The following is a 22691-nucleotide window of genomic DNA, read 5'->3' as shown; positions in this document are numbered from 1 at the left end:
CACACCATCCAGTGCTAAACCCGAACAAGCCTGGTAAAGTAAGACGTGTTTGCAATGCTGCGTCAAAATACAAAGAAGTATGCCTAAATGATACGCTACTAGCAGGACCTGATGTGCTACATGGGTTGATTGGAACAATATCCAGATTCCGTGAAGGACCAATAGCCCTGACAGCTGACATCGAATCGATGTTTCTACAAGTGCAAGTTCCCGAACAGGATAGAAGTTGCTTGAGGTTCTTATGGCGTCCAAGAACAAATGAACCAGTTCAGATATACGAATGTCAGCGTCACGTGTTTGGAGCTAAAAGTTCTCCATTTTGTGCAAACTGTGCTCTCAAGCGAGTGGGACTGGACAACGAAAGAGTATCCAATTGCAGCAAAGGCAATACAAAACAACTACTTGGACGATTTCATCAAATCAGTAGAAACCCCGGAAGAAGCAAATGAAGTCTTCAATCAACTGCAACCTCTTTTCTCACGACATGGATTTGAACTGAAGAAGTAGATAAGCAACAACGATGCAGTTACAAAAGCAATCCCAGAAGACTTGAAGTCAATCAGCAATACAAAGCAAGTCGAAGTGGAACCCAATACGGAGGGATCCTCAGTGCTAGGACTACAATGGACCGTTATTGATGACAGTCTTCAAATATGCAGAGGTATAAACAAGGAAGTTGAAGCACCTATAACCCAGAGGAAGATTTTGCCATTGGTATTTTCGACCCAGTATTCGACCCGATGGGATTGTTTGCTCCGTTCAGTGTTCACATGAGGCGACTTCTGAAAGGCAACTGGACTAAGAATGGGCAACATTGGGACAACGAAGTGGAGCCTGGTGACGAAGCAGAATTCTTGAGATGGAAAGAACAACTTCCAACAGTGGCTGAAACAAGCATCGATAGAAGGTACTTCAACAAAGATAGGGATAAAACCGAACTTCATGTGTTTGCTGACGCATCTGAAGACGATGTGTGCAGTGGCCTATCTACGTTCACAACCAAAAGAATACTCAGCTGACTTACCATTTGTCATTGAAAAATGCAGAGTGGCACCGATAAAGCATCTTTCAATATCACGTTTGGAATTGCAAGCGGCAGTCATGGCAGTGAGGTTGAACGAACAGATGGTCAAGGAACATGAGATGAATATAAATAGTTGCAGTTTTTGGTCAGACTCAACTACGGTATTGCAGTGAATACACGGTTTCCATCGTAAATAACAAGTGCTTGTGGCCAATCGAGTGGCTGAGATAGTAGACACAACTGATGTTTCACAGTAGAAACATGTGAGCGGTATCAACAACCCAGTAGAGATTGGCACCAGATCAACATCGAGGAACTTAGTAGAAGTGATTGGCCCACCTGGGCCGGCTTGGTTGAAACGACCAGAAAATGAATGGCCAGAGCAAGTGAACCTAATCTTTGCATCAGATGAAGAGAATATACCCTCATCAGTCTTCATGATACAGTCAGAAGAGAAGAAAGCTGTTATTCAGTGGGAACGATTCAGTAACTTCAACAGACTAGTGAATACAGTAGCATAAGTACAGCGAGCATTGAACGAACACAAGCCAGCAACACTTGTAGCCAAAATTGAAGAAAGAGAAAAAGCAAAGTCAATCATCTTCAAGTTACTACAGCAAGAACAGTTTGGTGAAGAGATGAAATCTCTCAAAGTTGAAAAGGAAATTTCAAAAGGCAGCAAAATCGTACAGTTCTCACCCTTCCTAGATGAAGAAGGACTCTATTGGATTTCAATGCAAAGCATCCAGTATTGCTACATTGGAACATCATGCGGTTGAGCTATTCTTGCAAAACGAGCTCAAGGACAATCAACACGACGGCACTGAGCATGTAAGAAACATTCTGCTGCAGAAGATGTGGATCCTATGCATAAGAAACGCCTCAAGATCAATCAAGAACAAGTGTGTTACCTGCAGAAAAGGCAGAGTACAAACGACAACACCAGTAATGGCAGATCTACCCGAAGAGCGGTTAGAAGCTCCAACAGCCTTTACAAATGTTGGAGTTGACTACTTTGGCCCTTTCATTGTGAGGATTGAGCGAAGAAATGAAAAGCGCTTGTGTGCGCTGTATATAGAGGTAGTACCTAAGTTGGACACAGATAGTTGTCTCAATGCAATAATGAGATTTATTGCGCGAAGAGGCAAACCGAGTACATTCTTCAATGACAACGGGATAAATTATGTTGCAGCTGAAAGGGAGTTTGCAGAGTACGTTGCGGCATGGAACAAAGAAGGGATCGAAGAACTTCTAGCTGAACGAGGAATCAGATGGAAGTTAAACCCACCCGCAGCACTTCACTTTGGAGGAGTATGGGAACGGTTGGGGAGAAACTGCAAGAAAGTAATGTATGCAGTTTTGGGGAACAGATCAGTCACAGAGGACGTTCTGTCAACTACGATGTATTGTAGAGCAGACGTTGAACGCAAGACCTTTGACTCCAGTCAATTCAGATGTTAATGACTTAGAAGCATTGACCCCCAATCACTTCTTGCTTGGCAACAGGAACGTTTGCTTACCCTACCTACCGTGCTCAGAAGAACTTGTTGACTATCGAAAGCTCTTTCGACAAACTCAAGTTTATGCAAATCTCATATGGGACAGATTTCGTAAAGAAAATCCGCCAACTCTGAACAATCGGCAAAAATGGCGATCTACGGCAAACGAAACCCTTAAAGAAGGCGATGTTGTTTGGTCGATCGAAGACAGCGATAAGCGTGGATATTACAATTTAGGTCGACTTACAGAGACCATCGATGGGTCTGACGGTGTGATTCGATCAGTGATAGTTCAAACGAACGACGGAGTGTACAAGAGACCAGTAGTGAAGCTCGCCCCAGTACTACCTGGAAAAGATGTTTTCGCGATAGAAAAAAGGGCCGGCAATGTTGTGGTTGAGCTTACTAACTCAATAACCAAATTGAATAGAGCTTCAAGGCCATTTCAAGCATTAAAGCTAGATACGCATGAACAGCGAAATTTAATGCTACATTCTACTGAAGCCATACGGATTTGTTCACTTTGTTCAACATTAATATTTAGCAGCTATTATTAGTACACAATCGTCATACCTGAAGTTAAACTGAAACTCAAACTCTAACTACGCTATTATTGCCACCTTTTCAAGTGTTCACAATAACACAAATTTAGCTCAAACGGAGCAAGAGATACCCAACTTGGTAAGCCAGATTCGATGAATTTTGCTATTTTCATTCGAATTCAGAGAGTGCGGGGCTCAGTATACGGTATCCCGAACCCCAAAGGCAGTGTATTCAGGGAATCTTACGAAATAGTATTCTACAACCAATCAGAGATGCAATTTTGACATGTACGGCAGTATAAATAGAGCTTGAAAAATTACCAAAAATCATGGTAAAATTTGGTAATATTAAACAGACATACAGTGCGTATTGAAGCACACTTTCTTGAGCGGTAAATTACTTGTTATCGTGTCTTGTTTCTGTAGATCATATTAGCGATTGTACAGTTTTAACTTTACTTTGACTTGTGAATAGAGAATTAACTTTGATAGTCTCAAACCTTCTTTCTGAGGAACAAAGTTTCTAATTAAGAGAAATTTTTTGCAAAGCACATAGTCTGTTGCTTTTACTGCTTTAACGACCCCTACTCTAGTTCGACATAGGTGTTATTGAAGCCAATAGAGAGACTTGCAAACATTAAATTTAGAAAATTTGTTATTGTTGTTCAGTTATTGTTACACTAAGTGTGACTTTTTCTTCAATTCTTGAGATCGAAAGCTGAAAATTTGCATAGTTATAGCCATGTTATAGGGCAACAATTTGTAGGAACGGGAATTCCTATTTTCGGTTTAAAAATCGAGTTATTAACGAAACTCAACAAAATACTGACTGTTTCAATTTGAATTATTTTGTTATTCTGAGTGAAACGAGTTTGTTATACAGCAAAGCTGAGCAATTAGTTATCAAGAGTAAAAGAGCAGCAAGTAATGCAACGGTAATCTACAGTATTGCGGATAATACAGTTCACAAAAGTTAACTGCGAAAACACAATATCCAAACAGATTTGAAACCGCTGAAACGAACTGGGCGGTGTAAAGTTTTCCTTGACTTTGATAGTAGAGCAGCCGTTACAATTTAAACTATCTTTGACTTGTTGAAAAGAGAATTCACATTGACATTGCCAATCTTTCCTATGGACCAAACTTCCTAATTAAGAGAAACTTTGTACATGTAGAAAGACGGAGTACCTTATTAGCTTTAACGATGCCGAGTCTAGTTTTTTTATTGGTTTTTTGGAAGATTTGATTAGTTATTAGGACTATGCAATTATGTAATAAAACGATATTGTACAGTATAGTGGATAATACTGTTCACAAATTCAATTTATAAAAAATATCAGGAGAGATTTTAAATCACTGAATTGAACTGTGGTGTAAATCTTACTTGTCATAAGTAGGAGAGCAGCTGTTAATTTCTGTCCGCTGATTTGGTGATTGGAAGGAGCTGTGTCCAATCTGTCAAACAGACTGCCAAAGACAACAACAAGCAAAATTAAAATTAATGTTTCACTAAACGCTTGCGAGGTGGCTCGAAAAGCAATTCAATTAGACAATTAAGAGACCGAAGTCCGAAACCTGCTTAGAAGGAATAAGAAAAGCAGTAGAGAACAGCAATCAAGCTTTTAAAACCAATCGAGTGGATAAAAAAATTTATTGGTGAAAAGATTTGGCCAAGAGCGGATAAATACGTCGAAGTTGTATTGTTTCAGTGAAAGAAAATAACGCTAAACGAAAACGCGCTTCAAAAGAATTGAAGATTCAGATCGACCCAACAAAGTAAAGGTAATCTATCAACAAATTGTTCACTTTCTTGAGGAGGAAATCCCGCAGCAACTACAGCTTCGCAACAAGCTTGAATCTTTGTCACAAATATTTATTCAAGAACAAATGGAGCAAACGAGGGAGTACAGAGCTGAGTTAGAATTCATTAGTTTACATATATAAGCAAAGCAACTCAATTAAAGCAATGAATGAAAGACAGTTTAGCGATATTTAGGCAGCGGTCAAGTCAGTTTCTCAAACTTCAGAAAAAGGATCTATAGTGAACGGCCAGGAAGCGGAAATCGTTTCGGAAACTTCTTCAGCAAAGCTTGTGTGGAAAAAAGATGAAGAACTTGGGGTAACCTGGGTTCGTGTTGGTGTTTTTAGATGTTTCAAATAATTATCAGGACTATACAATTATCATGTAATGAAATGGTATTCTACAGTGTAGTGGATAATACTGTTCATAAATCTAATTTCAAAAAAATACTATCAGGACAGATTTTAAACCACTCAGAACTAGGTGGTTCAAATCTTCCTTATCATAAGTAGAACAGCCGTTACTTTCTGTCCGTTGACTTGGAGAGTTGAAGGAGTTGTGTCCAATCTGGCAGAGAGACCGCCGAAAGCACAAAAAAAATTCAAATGAATCGTTCACGAAACGTCAGTGACGTGACTCGAAAAGCAATTCAATCAAGAAATCGAAGTGCGAACCCTGCCTAAAGGAAATATGAAATGCAGAAGAGAACAGCAATCAAGCTTTTAAAACGTATTTAATGGCGAAAAGATTTGGTCAAGAGCGGATAAATACGCCAAAGGTATAACGTTTCAGTGAGAAAATAACGCTAAAAGAACACTGCGCTTCAAAAAAATTGAAGATTCAGAGCGACCCAGCAAAGTAAAGGTTATCTATCAAAAAAATGTTAACATTCTTGAAGAGGAAATCCCGCAGCAACTACAGCTTCGCAACAAGCTTGAATCCTTGTCACAGATGTTTTGAGCTTACATATATAAGCAAATGCTTGCAACTAACTTTGAGTTCATAGCGAAGCAACTCAATCAAAGCAATGAATGAAAGCCAGGTTAACGATAATTAGGCAGTTACTCAGTAACAAGTCAGTTACTCAAACGTCAGAAAAAGGATCGATAGTGAACGGCCAGGATGCTGAAATCGTTTCGGAAAATTCTTCAGTGAAGCTTGTGTGTAGAAAAGATGAAGAACTTGGGGTAAAGTTCGAAACAAAGCTTGCGTCTTAGAACAGATACTGTTTGAACGAAAATTATTAGAGCCAGAAAAGCAAATAAGGGAAATTGAAACAGCATCATTTGCTGGCAAAATAACATGAGCTGAATACTGATTTTTTTTCGGTAAAGAATTTTTGACAAAATTTCTGCAGGGTTCTAATCGTTGCATGACTCAGTGATTGTGCAACTCAACTATCGTTAACTTGTTGAAAAGAGATTTCACAATTTATTGCCAATCTTTCCTAATTTGAACCAAACTTCCTTTGTAAGGGAAACTTTGTACACGAAGAATGATGGTGTCCCTTATTAGCCTTCACGAAGCCGAGTCTGGTTTTGTGTTGGTGTCTTTAGATGTTCTGAATAATTATCAGGTCTATACAATTATCATGGAATGAAATGCTATTCTACCGTGTAGTGGATAATACTGTCCACAAATCTAATTTCAAAAAATTACTATCAGGGCTGATTTTAAACCACTCAGAAGAACTTGGTGGTGTAAATCGTCCTCATCATAAGTAGAACAGCCGTTACTTTCTCTCCGCTGATTTGGAGAATGGAAGGAGTGGTGTCCAATCTGGCAGAGTCCACCAAAGGCACGAAAAAAATCAAATGAATCCTTCGCAAAACCTCAGTGAGGTGGCTCGAAAAGCAATTCGATTAAGACAATTAAGAGGTCGAAGTCCGAAACCTGCTTAGAAGGAATAAGAAAAGCAGCAGAGAACAGCAATCAAGCTATTAAAACCAACCGAGCCAACAAAAGTATTTATTGGTGAAAAGATTTGGCCAAGAGCGGATAAATACGCCGAAGTTGTATTGTTTCAGTGAAAGAAAATAACACTAAACGAACACTGCGCTTCAAAAGAATTGAAGATTCAGATCGACCCAACAAAGTAAAGGTAATCTATCAATAAATTGTTCACTTTCTTGAGGAGGAAATCCCACAGCAACTACAGCTTCGCAACAAGCTTGAATCTTTGTCACAAATATTTATTCAAGAACAAATGGAGCAAACGAGGGAGTACAGAGCTGAGTTAGAATTCATTAGTTTACATATATAAGCAAAGGTTTGCAACTTGAGTGCTGAGCGAAGCAACTCAATTAAAGCAATGAATGAAAGGCAGATTAACGATGTTTAGGCAACGGTCAAATCAGTTTCTCAAACTTCAGAAAATGGATCTATAGTGAACGGCCAGGATGCGGAAATAGTTTCGGAAACCTCTTCAGCAAAGCTTGTGTGGGAAAAAGGTGAAGAAATTGGGGTACAGTTCGAAAAAAAGCTTGCGTCTTAGAGCAGACACTGTTTGAATGAAAATAATTAGAGCTAGAAAAGCAAATGAGGGAACTTGAAACCGAGCGTCAACTGCTGGCAAAATGACATGAGATGAATATTGATTTTTTGTCGGTAAAGAATTTTTGACAAATATTCTGCAGAGTTCTTATTGTTGCATGACTCAGTGATTGTACAACTAAACTATCCTTAAATTGGTGAAAAGAGAATTCAGAATATATTGCCAATCTTTCCTACTATGACCCAAACTTCTTATTTAAAGGAAACTTTGTAAACGAAGAATGATGGTGTCCCTTATTAGCCTTCACGAAGCCGAGTCTGGTTTTGTGTTGTTGTTTTTAGATGTCTTGAACAATTATCAGGACTATACAATTATCATGGAATGAAATGGTATTCTGCAGTGTAATGGATAATACTGTTCACAAATCTAATTTCAAAAAATTTTTATCAGGACAGATTTTAAACCACTCAGAAGAACTTGGTTGTGTAAATCGCCCTTATCATAAGTAGAACAGCCGTTACTTTCTGTCCGCTGATTTGGAGAATGGAAGGAGTTGTGTCCAATCTGGCAGAGTCCACCAAAGGCACGAAAAAAAAATCAAATGAATACTTCGCAAAACCTCAGTGAGGTGGCTCGAAAAGCAATTCGATTAAGACAATTAAGAGGTCGAAGTCCGAAACCTGCTTAGAAGGAATAAGAAAAGCAGCAGAGAACAGCAATCAAGCTATTAAAACCAACCGAGCCAACAAAAGTATTTATTGGTGAAAAGATTTGGCCAAGAGCGGATAAATACGCCGAAGTTGTATTGTTTCAGTGAAAGAAAATAACACTAAACGAACACTGCGCTTCAAAAGAATTGAAGATTCAGATCGACCCAACAAAGTAAAGGTAATCTAACAATAAATTGTTCACTTTCTTGAGGAGGAAATCCAACAGCAACTACAGCTTCGCAACAAGCTTGAATCTTTGTCACAAATATTTATTCAAGAACAAATGGAGCAAACGAGGGAGTACAGAGCTGAGTTAGAATTCATTAGTTTACATATATAAGCAAAGGTTTGCAACTTGAGTGCTGAGCGAAGCAACTCAATTAAAGCAATGAATGAAAGGCAGATTAACGATGTTTAGGCAACGGTCAAATCAGTTTCTCAAACTTCTGAAAAAGGATCTATAGTGAACGGCCAGGATGCGGAAATCGTTTCGGAAACCTCTTCAGCAAAGCTTGTGTGGGAAAAAGGTGAAGAAATTGGGGTACAGTTCGAAAAAAAGCTTGCGTCTTAGAGCAGACACTGTTTGAATGAAAATAATTAGAGCTAGAAAAGCAAATGAGGGAACTTGAAACCGAGCATCAACTGCTGGCAAAATGACATGAGATGAATATTGATTTTTTGTCGGTAACGAATTTTTGACAAATATTCTGCAGAGTTCTTATTGTTGCATGACTCAGTGATTGTACAACTAAACTATCCTTAAATTGGTGAAAAGAGAATTCAGAATATATTGCCAATCTTTCCTACTATGACCCAAACTTCTTATTTAAAGGAAACTTTGTACACGAAGAATGATGGTGTCCCTTATTAGCCTTCACGAAGCCGAGTCTGGTTTTGTGTTGTTGTTTTTAGATGTCTTGAACAATTATCAGGACTATACAATTATCATGGAATGAAATGGTATTCTGCAGTGTAATGGATAATACTGTTCACAAGTCTAATTTCAAAAAATTTTTATCAGGACAGATTTTAAACCACTCAGAAGAACTTGGTTGTGTAAATCGCCCTTATCATAAGTAGAACAGCCGTTACTTTCTGTCCGCTGATTTGGAGAATGGAAGGAGTTGTGTCCAATCTGGCAGAGACCACCAAAGGCAAGAAAAAAATCAAATGAATCGTTCGCAAAACCTCAGTGAGTTGGCTCGAAAAGCAATTCAATTAAGAAAATTACAAGATCGAAGTCCGAAACCTGCTTAGAAGGAATAAGAAAAGCAACAGAAAACAGCAATCAAGCTATTAAAACCAACCGAGCCAATAAAAGTATTTATTGGTGAAAAAATTTGGCCTAGAGAGGATAAATACGCCGAAGGTATATTGTTTCAGTGAACGAAAATAACGCTAAAGGAACACTGCGCTTCAAAACAATTGAAGATTCAGATCGACCCAACAAAGTAAAGGCAATCTATCAATAAGTTGTTAACATTCTTGAAGAGGAAATTCCGCAGCAACTAGAGCTTCGTAACAAGCTTGAATGCTTGTCACAGATATTTCGAGTTAGAATTCGTTAGCCTACATATATAAGCAAATGCTTGCAACTAACATTGAGTTCAGAGCGAAGCAACTCGATCAAAGGAGTGAATGAAAGCCAGGTTAACAATAATAAGGAATTTACTCAGTAACAAATCAGTTACTCAAATGTCAGAAAAAGGATCGATAGTGAACGGCCAGTATGCCGAAATCGTTTCGAAAAATTCTTGAGTGAAGCTTGTGTGTATAAAAGATGAAGAACTTGGGGGTAAAGTTCGAAACAGAGCTTGCGTCTTAGAACAGATACTGTTTGAATGAAAATAATTAGAGCTAGAATAGCAAATGAGGGAACTTGAAACCGAGCATCAACTGCTGGCAAAATAACATGAGATGAATACTGATTTTTTTCGTCGGTGAAGAAATTTTGACAAATATTCTGCAGAGTTCTAATTGTTGCATGACTCAGTGATTGTAAAACTAAACTATCGTTAAATTGTTGAAAAGAGAATTCACATTATGTTGCCAATCTTTCCTGCTATGACCCAAACTTCTTATGTAAAGGAAACTTTGTACACGAAGAATGATGGTGTCCCTTATTAGCCTTCACGAAGCCGAGTCTGGTTTTGTGTTGTTGTTTTTAGATGTCTTGAATAATTATCAGGACTATACATTTATCATGGAATGAAATGGTATTCTGCAGTGTAATGGATAATACTGTTCACAAATCTAATTTCAAAAAATTACTCTCAGGACAGATTTTAAATCACTCAGAAGAACTTGGTTGTGTAAATCGCCCTTATCATAATCAGAACAGCCGTTACTTTCTGTCCGCTGATTTAGAGAATGGAAGGATTTGTGTCCAATCTGGCAGAGACCACCAAAGGCAAGAAAATAATCAAATGAATCGTTCGCAAAACCTCAGTGAGTTGGCTCGAAAAGCAATTCAATTAAGAAAATTAAGAGATCGAAGTCCGAAACCTGCTTAGAAGGAATAAGAAAAGCAGCAGAGAACAGCAATCAAGCTATTAAAACCAACCGAGCCAATAAAAGTATTTATTGGTGAAAACATTTGGCCTAGAGCGGATAAATACGCCGAAGGTATATTGTTTCAGTGAACGAAAATAACGCTAAAAGAACACTGCGCTTCAAAACAATTGAAGATTCAGATCGACCCAACAAAGTAAAGGCAATCTATCAATAAGTTGTTAACATTCTTGAAGAGGAAATTCCGCAGCAACTACAGCTTCGTAACAAGCTTGAATCCTTGTCACAGATATTTCGAGTTAGAATTCGTTAGCCTACATATATAAGCAAATGCTTGCAACTATCATTGAGTTCAGAGCGAAGCAACTCGATCAAAGGAGTGAATGAAAGCCAGGTTAACAATAATAAGGAATTTACTCAGTAACAAATCAGTTACTCAAACGTCAGAAAAGGGATCGATAGTGAACGGCCAGTATGCGGAAATCGTTTCGAAAAATTCTTGAGTGAAGCTTGTGTGTGGAAAAGATGAAGAACTTGGGGGTAAAGTTGGAAACAGAGCTTGCATCTTAGAACAGATACTGTTTGAATGAAAATAATTAGAGCTAGAAAAGCAAATGAGGGAACCTGAAACCGAGCATCAACTGCTGGCAAAATAACATGAGATGAATATTGATTTTTTTGTCGGTAAAGAATTTTTGACAAATATTCTGCAGAATTCTTATTGTTGCATGACTCAGTGATTGTACAACTAAACTATCGTTAAATTGTTGAAAAGAGAACTCACAATATGTTGCCATTCTTTCCTGCTATGACCCAAACTTCTTATGTAAAGGAAACTTTGTACACGAAGAATGATGGTGTCCCTTATTACCCTTCACGAAGCCGAGTCTGGTTTTGTGTTGTTGTTTTTAGATGTCTTGAATAATTATCAGGACTATACAATTATCATGGAATGAAATGGTATTCTGCAGTGTAATGGATAATACTGTTCACAATTCTAATTTCAAAAAATTACTATCAGAACAGATTTTAAACCACTCAGAAGAACTTGGTTGTGTAAATAGCCCTTATCATAAGTAGAACAGCCGTTACTTTCTCTCCGCTGATTTGGAGAATGGAAGGAGTTGTGTCGAATCTGGCAGAGACCACCAAAGGCAAGAAAAAAATCAAATGAATCGTTCGCAAAACCTCAGTGAGTTGGCTCGAAAAGCAATTCAATTAAGAAAATTAAGAGATCGAAGTCCGAAACCTGCTGAGAAGGAATAAGAAAAGCAGCAGAGAACAGCAGTCAAGCTATTAAAACCAACCGAGCCAATAAAAGTATTTATTGGTGAAAAAATTTGGCCTAGAGCGGATAAATACGCCGAAGGTATATTGTTTCAGTGAACGAAAATAACGGTAAAAGAACACTGCGCTTCAAAACAATTGAAGATTCAGATTGACCCAACAAAGTAAAGGCAATCTATCAATAAGTTGTTAACATTCTTGAAGAGGAACTTCCGCAGCAACTACAGCTCCGTAACAAGCTTGAATCCTTGTCACAGATATTTCGAGTTAGAATTCGTTAGCCTACATATATAAGCAAATGCTTGCAACTAACATTGAGTTCAGAGCGAAGCAACTCGATCAAAGGAGTGAATGAAAGCCAGGTTAACAATAATAAGGAATTTACTCAGTAACAAATCAGTTACTCAAACGTCAGAAAAAGGATCGATAGTGAACGACCAGTATGCGGAAATCGTTTCGAAAAATTCTTGAGTGAAGCTTGTGTGTAGAAAAGATGAAGAACTTGGGGGTAAAGTTCGAAACAGAGCTTGCGTCTTAGAACAGATACTGTTTGAATGAAAATAATTAGAGCTAGAAAAGCAAATGAGGGAACTTGAAACCGAGCATCAAGTGCTGGCAAAATAACATGAGATGAATATTGATTTTTTTGTCGGTAAAGAATTCTTATTGTTGCATGACTCAGTGATTGTACAACTAAACTATCGTTAAATTGTTGAAAAGAGAATTCACAAAATGTTGCCAATCTTTCCTGCTATGACGCAAACTTCTTATGTAAAGGAAACTTTGTACACGAAGAATGATGGTGTCCCTTATTAGTCGGGTTTTGTGTTGGTTTTTTAAGATGTTTTGAATAATTATCAGGACTATACAATTATCATGGAATGAAATGGTATTCTACAATGTAGTGGATAACACTCTTCAGAAATCTAATTTCGAAAAAATACTATCAGGACAGATTAAAACCAACCGAGCCAATAAAAGTATATATTGGTGAAATGATTTGGCCAAGAGCGGATAAATACGCCGAAGGTGTATTGTTTCAGTGAAAGAAAATAACGCTAAACGAACACTGCGCTTCAAAACAATTGAAGATTCAGATCGACCCAACAAAGTAAAGGTAATCTATCAACAAATTGTTAACTTTCTTGAAGAGGAAATCCCGCAGCAACTAAGCTTCGCAACAAGCTTGAATCTTTGTCACAGATTTTTATTCAAGAACAAATGAAGCAAACGAGGGAGTGCAGAGCTGAGTTAGATTTCATTAGTTTACATATATAAGCAAAGGTTTGCAACTTGAGTGCAGAGCGACGCAACTCAATTAAAGCAATGAATGAAAGACAGTATAACGATATTTAGGCAACCGTCAAGTCAGTTACTCAAACTTCAGAAAAAGGATCTATAGTGAACGGCCAGGATGCGGAAATCGTTCCGGAAACTTCTTCAGCAAAGCTTGTGTCGAGAAAAGATGAAGAACTTGGGATAAAGTTCGAAACAAAGCTTGCGTCTAGAGCAGACACTGTTTGAATGAAAATGATTAGAGCTAGAAAAGCAAATGAGGGAATTTGAAACCAAGCATCAACTGCTGGAAAAATAACGTGAGCTGAATACTGATTTTTGTCGGTATAGAATTTTGGAATAATGTTCTTCAGAGTTCTAATTTTTTCATGACTCAGTGATTTTACAACTAAACTATCGTGAAATTGTTGAAAAGAAAATTCAAAATATATTGCCAATCTTTCCCTCTATGGACCAAACTTCCTATTTAAAGGAAACTTCGTACACGAAGAATGACGGTGTCCCTTATTAGCCTTCACGAAGCCGAGTCTGGGTTTGTGTTGGTGTTTTTAGATGTTTTGTATAATTATCAGGACTATACAATTATCATGTAATGAAATGGTATTCTACAGTGTAGTGGATAATACTGTTGACAAATCTAATTTCAAAAAATTATTATCAGGACAGATTTTGAACCACTGAGTCGAACTGGGTGGTGTAAATCTTCCTTACCATAAGTAGAAGAAGGGGTTACTTTCTGTCCGCTGATTTTAGAGTGAAAAGAGTTGTCCAATCTGGTAGAGAGACCGCAAAAGGCACCGTTCACGAAACGTCATCGAGGTGACTCGAAAAGCATTTCATTCAAGAAATCGAAGTGCGAACCCTGCCTAAAAGAAATAAGAAATGCAGAAGAGAACAGCAATCAAGCTTTTAAAACTTATTTATTGGCGAAGAGATTTGGTCAAGAGCGGATAAATACGTCAAAGGCATAATATTTCAGTGAGAAAATAAGGCTAAAAGAACACTGCGCTTCAGATTAATTGAAGATTGAGATCGTTCCGACAAAGTAAAGGTAATCTATCCACGAATTGTTCGCATTCTTGAAGAGGAAATCCCGGAGCAACTACAACTTCACAACAAGCTTGAATCCCTGCCAGAAATATTAAAGAAAACCTAAAGGAAGCGAGGGGGCGCACAGCAAAGTTATTAATCATTTGCTTGCATATATAAGTCAATGCGCGCAACTAACATTGAGTACAAAGTAAAGCAACTCGATTAAAGCGATGAGGGAAAGGGAAACGATAATAAGCCACTCAATGCAGATGCTCAAACTTTACAAAAAGGAAATATTAAAGCGCGAACCATATTGGAGCTGTAAATTAATTTTTTGTTTTGTTCGCTGTGTTTTTCTGCAAATCAAGTTAGTGATTATACTGCCAAATTGGCTTTGAATCATTGAAAAGATCATTAATTTGTACATTCTCCTATTACTTGCCCCAAAATCATCACCCATGGTCTACTCCATCTCTCGCCACTCGCATCCACCCCTCTCCTATCATAATCTAGCTACCCCCCGCCTGCTAAGCACCTGATGCTTTTTATAGTACCTCATGTTCCTCTTTCTCAGTTAAGCTTTTACTATTCTCGCTCACCAGTCGTTTTAGAGCAATTCGCCCGTCGAAAATCGTTCACAAGCGTTGAGTTTTGCAAATGTTTAGATGCCAATTTGCAACGTTCCCAGCTGCATTAATCCAAACTGCATCTATGGCTACCCCCCAAAAATGAGTCCAAATGGAATCCTGAACAGCACCACACCCATCCTACCAAACCCTATTGGCAACACCCCCTTTGCACAACCCGCAGTAGCGACTGGTATTGGAGAACCCCTTCCAAAGGATGCTGGATCAATGATGTGTGGTGTGAACAGTGGATCCGGGATAGTTGGCGATCCAGCCGGCTTGGGAGTTGTTGAAGGTTAGTAGAGTTTTTAAACTTAAAGACTAGTTTAAAGCGAGGTGAAGCTGAAACTCGCAATTATTAATTTGTTCTTTGATTTTAATTTTTGTTGTATATGTCGCAAAAATTTATCTTGTAAATATCTCAAGGGCCAGGGGGACTGTTGTTAATATCTAATGACATATTTTGATATAAAAGATTCTCAACATCTTTTTTTAGCAAAGTCAATACCTGTCGACTTAGATTTGTTTCCACTCCACCGTGAACAAAGTTTTCTTTTCATTATCATGATTGAACAAACTAATGATTTTTCTTTGATTACGTGTTTCGACTAATGAAACACATCAATATGAACCTGTAATATTATCAATTATAATGCAAGGTTAATTAATTAACAAATAAAAGCTGAAGCAGTTTAATTTGTAGCCAAAATAGTTAAATGAATCTAATGTTTTGAGGAGTGGTGGGGGCATCTGGGATCGAGGGATCGGGCGGAGGAGCAGGAGGAATGGGGAACAGCCAGAGTGTGGATTGTGGCTCTGGATTGGTTCCTCACCAGCAAGTGGCTGCTATAAGTCATTTGCAGCAGGTATTATCACAGTTTCTAAACAAGTTCTCAGATCTGCTCTTTTATGAAGTAATATATCTGGGTCTTTCCCATTGCAGCCCCCCCATCAAAACGAAATTATAGCCCCTTATTATGGTATAGTTACCATGATGGGGGCTATAGATTATATGACTACTAAGCTGGGGGGGGGGGGGTATAGCCCGGACTTGAGTCGCAGAGCTTTTCAGCGCTGAACCAGCACGTTTCAAAAGTATAAACTGAATTCAGTTCTGAATCATTGAATCTCCAGAATATTTTAAGTTTCTTTATGTGCAGTTTTCCTTCATTATGATTATATTGAGGTCATAGAGTTCACCCAGGCTAAACTTATCCGGTATAGTCTGAAAATTAATGGGAAAGACCCATTTATGTTTAATTGGAGCTCTTAGTGTATGTCACGCAGTATCCGATTTCTTCAAATCAAATTTTGTAATACTGTTTTGGGACTTAAGAGTATATTATGTCACCTGGTTTTCGATGTATAAAGTTTTTAATGGATTGCAAATATAGGTCGGGAGGTAGGCCTTTGGGGCGAATAAAATCAAATGTACAAAACTAGCAAAATTGAGATAATTTATTAGCGGTTTTGTTTCTCTTTCGGCTTCATTAATGAATCGGTATCTTTGGACCTTCGAGAATAATAATAAGCAGTTATGATCTTTACGAGGAAGTTTATTAAATTACGTGACTTTAAGTATACTTAAGCGTTGACGTAATTTTTTATAAATTTTCTGTTTTAGTAAATCTTGTTTTCCCTAATTTTATATCCGCGATGTTGGTAAATTTAACTTTACTTCATTTTTGGTGAGTACTCTCTCTTCTGTTTGGGCAGTAAACGAAATTTTTCTCGTAATTTTTTTTAGCGAAGGTATAGATTTTATAGCTGTAAGTTTGTTTGGGTTTTTAGTCAAGTTAACCAGTCAAAAGTTGCAATACTTTTGACAAAAAATTTTTCTGCATTTTATCGGCTGTGAGTCTTGACCATCAAAGCTTTGATTATGGAAACACCGAAAATCGTGTTTAAATGAAGCTTTTATCTTAATTGCTGCTTGGTTGATCGATAATTGAGTAGTTAGGAATAAAGTCACCTTTGTCAAGGCGGGTTGGCAGTTTATGAAAGAATATGTGTCACGATGCGCTGTATTTATTTGGGGGCTAGAGGTATTAGCCGACACACAAGTTAGAAGACACCCCTTTTAGCCGACAGATTTCATGAGGCATGGCCGAATTAGCAAGTAATTTGCGCCAATTGATGTTTTTTTTAAACTAAGACAACTTGTCCGCTTAGAGCGCGGATAATAATGAAATTAAGTTTTCGATAAGTCGGATTTAATTACTTGATTGTCGGCTTAAAAGTGTCCGCTATTTTGTATGTCGGCCAATTGTTGGGTCAGGATTTCTTTGTTGTTGGATTAAGAGTATCCGCAGCACAGCATGAATCCAATTGCTATTCAAATTACCAAAATGCTTTCAAAGTTGTTTTGTAAGTTCTGACTGCTATTTTCGGTCGAATCCATGCCGATGGCTTTTCTGAATAAAAGGGATTCGCTTCCTGAGTATAACCTTAACAAAGCACTGTTGTTTTGCAAAGAACTCGATGATTTTGTGTGTAATTTTTCAGTGTTTTTTTTTTGGGGGGGGGGGGGGGGGTCTGTGCAATAAAGGAATGAAGACATGAAGACGGCGGAGACATTGAAAATAAGCAGTGCCCCCCAGAATATTTTTTCTACAAAATGTAAGTTTTATAAGGTTAATGCGGGTTTTTGATCAGAAACTCATTGTGTATTCATAATCTTCATTATAAGGGGGTAAAATAAGGACTGAGCCCCTCCTTATTTCACTAATCGAAATTTTGTGGAATGATAGATAGCAATGTTAATTTAGCATATCTGCATTCTAGATCTTAAACATACCTCCCATTGTCACTCTTTTAATATTTGATAGGCAAGGTTGTGTTGAACTGATTTTTGTCTAGTGAGTGTAATTTTGTCTTGTTTAATTGCTCTCGAACGAAATTTGAAGCAGTTATTGTAAACGTGTGTGTCTTTTTTAAGCAAAATGTTCGCATGACTATTTTTGCACTTTTGTTCTGGAACTTTCTTTGAGTGACTTTTTCGCGCTTGAGTTTTTTTTTGAGTGGCCTTTAGTTGCTCTCTTTCTGTTCTAAAGTTTGTTGCTAAAATAACGAGGACTAAGAGCTTAGTGGATAAGACGTCGAATTGGCATCCTGGAGGTCCGGGGTTCGAAACCATGTGGGTTCGGCTTTTTGCAACCCAAAAAAAACATTTCTAGCCGCACCCATCATCCACTGTATAAATTAAACTGCCCCGGTTGTCTTTCGAGAGCATTTCATCCCAAGTTAGGCGGTTTGTGTTTGTTTCTAGATCCAGTACCTGTCCTATGCAATTCAGCAACAACAGAACCCACTCGGGTTCCAACAACTCCTCAATTACGGATGCACGACAGCTGCTCTCCCTTTTCCCCAACAAGCCATGCTTCATCAACTAACGGGTGCTGAGATTCCATACCCGTACAAGAGCATGCCTACAGTACTGGCTGCGAAGTTGACGGATGTCGCGGCAGTTCCAACAGCTGCTGCTCCTGGTCAAGGGCAAAAGGTCGATGCTCAACAACAATTGGGTCAAGTTCAAGGTCAAATTTCAGATCCCGATCAGGTCAAAGGAAAACTTATTGACGCAAACTTAAATACTGAGGTCAAAAAAGAAAGCGCAGATGTTAAAGTCCATGGTTCCAAAAATGACGAACTGGATTCTCAAGTGACACCGAAAACCCCTGTCACCCCAAACTCTTCAACTTTTTTCTCTGGTGTGTCACCGAATCCGTTCATTTTCAATCTATCTGGAAACAAACCAGATGTTCCAAACATTGAGTTGAATCGACAGTTCTCTTGGTTGAACGAAACATCGCCACCAATTCTGAACCAGAACTTGGGTCAGAGTGTTGCGACCCGGGACGGAACCGGGCCTGCAAACCAAACCCTGCCGAGCCAGTGGCCTAGTTTTGCATTTCCGAATTATATTCCTAACGAGAATCCGAGCTTGTTCACGACTGGTCAAGCATCAGATTTAAGTAAGATTTCAATTCCGACTGCGTCTGTAAGTCCTCTGCAAGCTTCTGTATCGCCTTTAACTCCTCACAGTCCGGGATTTTTGGGCTATTCTTTTCCTCCTTTGGTCGCTGCTTCCACCAGAAGTGAAATTACCCAAACCACCCAACTGGCATCGTCGGGAATCGAACCCTCGATTACTTACAACAACCAGCACGCGTTACAAACTGCTGCAATTGTCCCGAATGCAGGGGTTTTTGATTACATGCAACCTTACAGTCATCAAACGTCTCTAATTTCGCCTCCGATTTTGCCAATGAATCAATTCTCGCCCACAAACGCGAGTGTGAACTCATTTTTTGACTCGTACATGCCAGCTGTTCAAACGGCATACTGTCCTCCTAAGCCGAATGGGTCTTTAGCTTTGCCCAAAGAGTTTTTCGTTCTATTGCGAAACATTCCACTAAGTTTACCCGACGCAGAATTGCAGAAAGTATTTCGACCCATCTCGTCCAAGCTGAAAAGTTACAATCGAAACAACACGCAATGCAAACTGATGTTTTGTTCATTAGAAGACGCGGCCAACTGCGTGAACAAATTGAACGGAAAGAAATGTTACTCGAATGTGTTAGAAGCCTCATTGTTGCCAATTGCTCCGATGTGAAGTTAAAAGCTCTGCTAGAATTTGAAGGGAAAATCTGACGTTTCCAAATCGCTGATAAACTTCATTTTGATCATTCGAAACGGGCATTCGAGAGATCTAAAAAGGTAAATGGAAAGTGATTTTTTTTAGGAATGATAGCGATACCTCAAATTTATTTCCTCCGCCACCCTCACAAAATTATCTCACCTGTTTTCAAGATAAAGTGGCAAGATATAAATGCAATTTTTATTAGATTATTTAAGGAAACCCAATCGGTAGGTTAATCTAATGAAAGAGAATGTTTGGTTTATAAATGTTAGCATGTGGCATTTCTCGTGGTTATTTCAATTTAAAACGAAGATTTTTTGATGCTGTCGTAAAGACTGTCGAGCCCAAAAAATGAATTTTGAAGATGCGAGGAAATGAATCTCAAAGAACATTTTGGAAACAGTACATTAACTGATTGTTTAAATTAAAATTTAAATGATAAATTTTGTCTTTGTTGAAAAATATGGCTATTTTCAGGATGAAGTATATTATAAAATTCAATTGTGGATTATCGAACCAAATGATACTCAAAGTTCTTATGATTTGGTAGAAAAATGTTGTTGATGTTGAATCAAATACCGCCAAAGTTGTTCGCGTTTTATCAGTTGATTTCATGATGATTTTTGATTGTTTTATGCAATTGATAGAATCAATTTTTTGTTTCATGTTATTTCAATTGTCATCTTTTTAAAGTCTACCAATAGTTCTTTGAAAGTGCCAGTTGAGTGTTTTAACTTTAGTTTCTCTTTCGGAATCAGATTTCTTTTAACCTAATGCTGAAATATTAAGCTTCGAAAACGAGAAAATTGTATAGTTTTTATTGGGCACAGGTCAAATGCGGTATGTACTCAAGCGATTTGTTCATTTTCAGTTCTATATTCTATCGTAGACACAAATCATGCGGTGCGGTTCAATTGCTCTCGAACGAAGTGGACGCTGTCTATTTTATGGAAAGAATATTGCTTGACCGTTTGTTCTAGAATATTTTTCGTTCGGTTGAGCAATTGGACTTTTTGACGCTCGATTTTGGCGTGTTCTCTTTTACTCTTATTGAGAATTAAAGCTTCTAAGTAAATTAGTGGCAGTTAAAAGCTGAAATTGCGCTCAGAACTCCTTATTATGTTAATTAATTGATCTCGAACGATGTTTGAAGCAATTTTTTTAAAACGTGGATATTTAGTTTGGCAAAATTTTGGCTTCACCGTTTTCTTCCAGATCATTCTTTTGATTTCAAATTCTCGAGTGTATTGACATTTTCACTGAGTGCTACCCCCTCTGAGCTTTATGACATAATCAGTTTACTAACGCCGGGGCCCAGACAGAATCAGGCAAAATTGAATCGATACCCCGGCTGTAGTTCGAGATCAAATAATCCAATCTTAGTTGATTTACTGACGCGATATTTGAGCCATTGACTTAATTTGAAAACTCAGAAACAGAACCAATTGTACCTCTTTTAGCTGCGCTTTGTCGAGTCATTAAAAAAATAATCAAAGTTATGGCCACGTCTGTTGGTACGCACATCTTTATTGGAAAACCTTTTAGTTAAAAAACAATCGTGAACCGGATCTTGTCCGTTTGCGCCCCTTCATTACATTATGCACCCCCGCTATAGAGCATAGTAAAACAAAACGTAAAAATACGGCACGTGTGTCTGGGGGTAAAAATAATATCCATCCTGTAAACTTGGGGGGGGGGCACACATTGAAAAGATACCGAGAATCATTGCATCTTTTCAATCAAAGATCTCTATCGGTTGCGCAAATAAACCCCCATGAAAAAAAACCCACTTCATTTTAGGTAGGAAATAAACCCCCACGGAAATAAACCCCCACTTTACTATTAAAGAGCTGCGAATTTAGCGCGTTTGGCCATGCCTCAGCGGCCCGTGGGACTTGATATGAAACTATCACAACCGAACAAATTATAACGACCGAAATTCGTTTTTAAAATTGGGGTTTATTTGCGTGGGGGCTATTTTACGTGGGAGTTTATTTCCTATCTAAACTTAAGTGGGTTTTTTTCCGTGGAGGTTTATTTCCTAGACCCCTTCTCTATAATCTCTAAATCAAAAATCTCAAAGATTCTAGAATAGTTTTCTGAGCTACAAACTTGTTTCGAAAAACCCTTTTTCAGACAAGAAACAGGGTGCAAGAAATGTATAAGATTTTTATGAATAGATTGCTTAATTTGTACAAAAATACCTGGCAATTATGAAACAGTTTGAATAAACTTACAAGCAAGTGAAAACTATTAATTTAGAACAAAGCGCGCCGTCCAGATAGGAGTTTTCTCTTTCGTAAAAACTTTCACTCAGTTTTTTTGATTCGTCTTTTTGTCAGGAGTTATTGGATCAAATCGCTTCAAAAATCAGAATATTTGTCAACAAGAATATTTTAAAACTCATTTCCAATTTGGAAGTAAATCACAAACTAATTGAAACTATTTTTGAAGTCATGGCGAATGAAGAATGATTTGTGAAAAGATTTTTTTGTTTGAGATCAGAGAAGAGTTTATTGAAGAAAAAAAATCTAAAAATGTAAATTGAGATAACCACTGGTTGGAGGTTTAATTGACAAATTACAATTAAAATGCCGCTTAAGTTTTTGTACATTATATGCAAACATTGGTTCCCCTAACAATCTTCTAAAATTTTTAGGTTGCCATTATATTTAGGTTGCCATGTCATAATATTTAGGTTGCCATGTCATAATATTTAGGTTGCCATTTATAGGTTTGATATTTGTTTCGATGGAGAAAACATACACTTATCTGTATCGTCAATTTCATTTGTGAATATATGTATGTTAAATCTGGCGAACAAAAATTTTGCAAAATTTGAACTTGAATGAACTCTTACTCTTTCGTTGTTTTTCATATGACCTGAGGTAATACTTTGAGACAATATGACCTTAAGGTCATTTGAATCTGCTTTCGTAACTTATTGAACACGTGCTTCACCTTTAAAAGTTTGTGTTATTTACGACCAACGAATCGACCAGATGACCTCAAAACCCACAGTAATGAAACGTGTTAAGTGGCATTGACCAAAAAGTCAAATATTTGCTGCAAGTTAACCTTGAAATGATATTATTTCCATACTGATTAACGACAAAAATATATGTAGGCAATATTTTGGCCTTCGAAATTCGCCCGTATAGAAAATTGAGAATGGTTCGTATTGTTCGAGTCAACAAATTTCGATATCATTGTTTACAAGATTCCAA

The 22691-nt window shown here is 37.8% G+C and overlaps 1 protein-coding gene across 1 annotated transcript in view; it reads left to right on the top strand.

Annotated features, from left to right (window-relative positions):
• Positions 1–19604, top strand: part of LOC142337841 (uncharacterized) — an 84004-nt gene extending 64400 nt beyond the window's left edge. The window contains exons 6-8 of the mRNA XM_075387392.1: positions 14862–15117; positions 15558–15688; positions 18091–19604. Coding sequence (XP_075243507.1) covers positions 14862–15117; positions 15558–15688; positions 18091–19437 — 1734 coding nt within the window. The 3' untranslated portion in view covers positions 19438–19604. The remainder of the gene's footprint in view (positions 1–14861; positions 15118–15557; positions 15689–18090) is intronic.
• The last annotated feature ends 3087 nt before the right edge of the window (positions 19605–22691 follow it).

The sequence above is a fragment of the Convolutriloba macropyga genome, chromosome 4 (assembly GCF_964194025.1).
Source record: "Convolutriloba macropyga chromosome 4, txConMacr16.3, whole genome shotgun sequence".
NCBI lineage: Eukaryota > Metazoa > Xenacoelomorpha > Acoela > Convolutidae > Convolutriloba > Convolutriloba macropyga.
The sequence above is the reverse complement of the archived record's forward strand: the minus strand, read 5'-3'. Positions and strand labels throughout refer to the sequence as shown.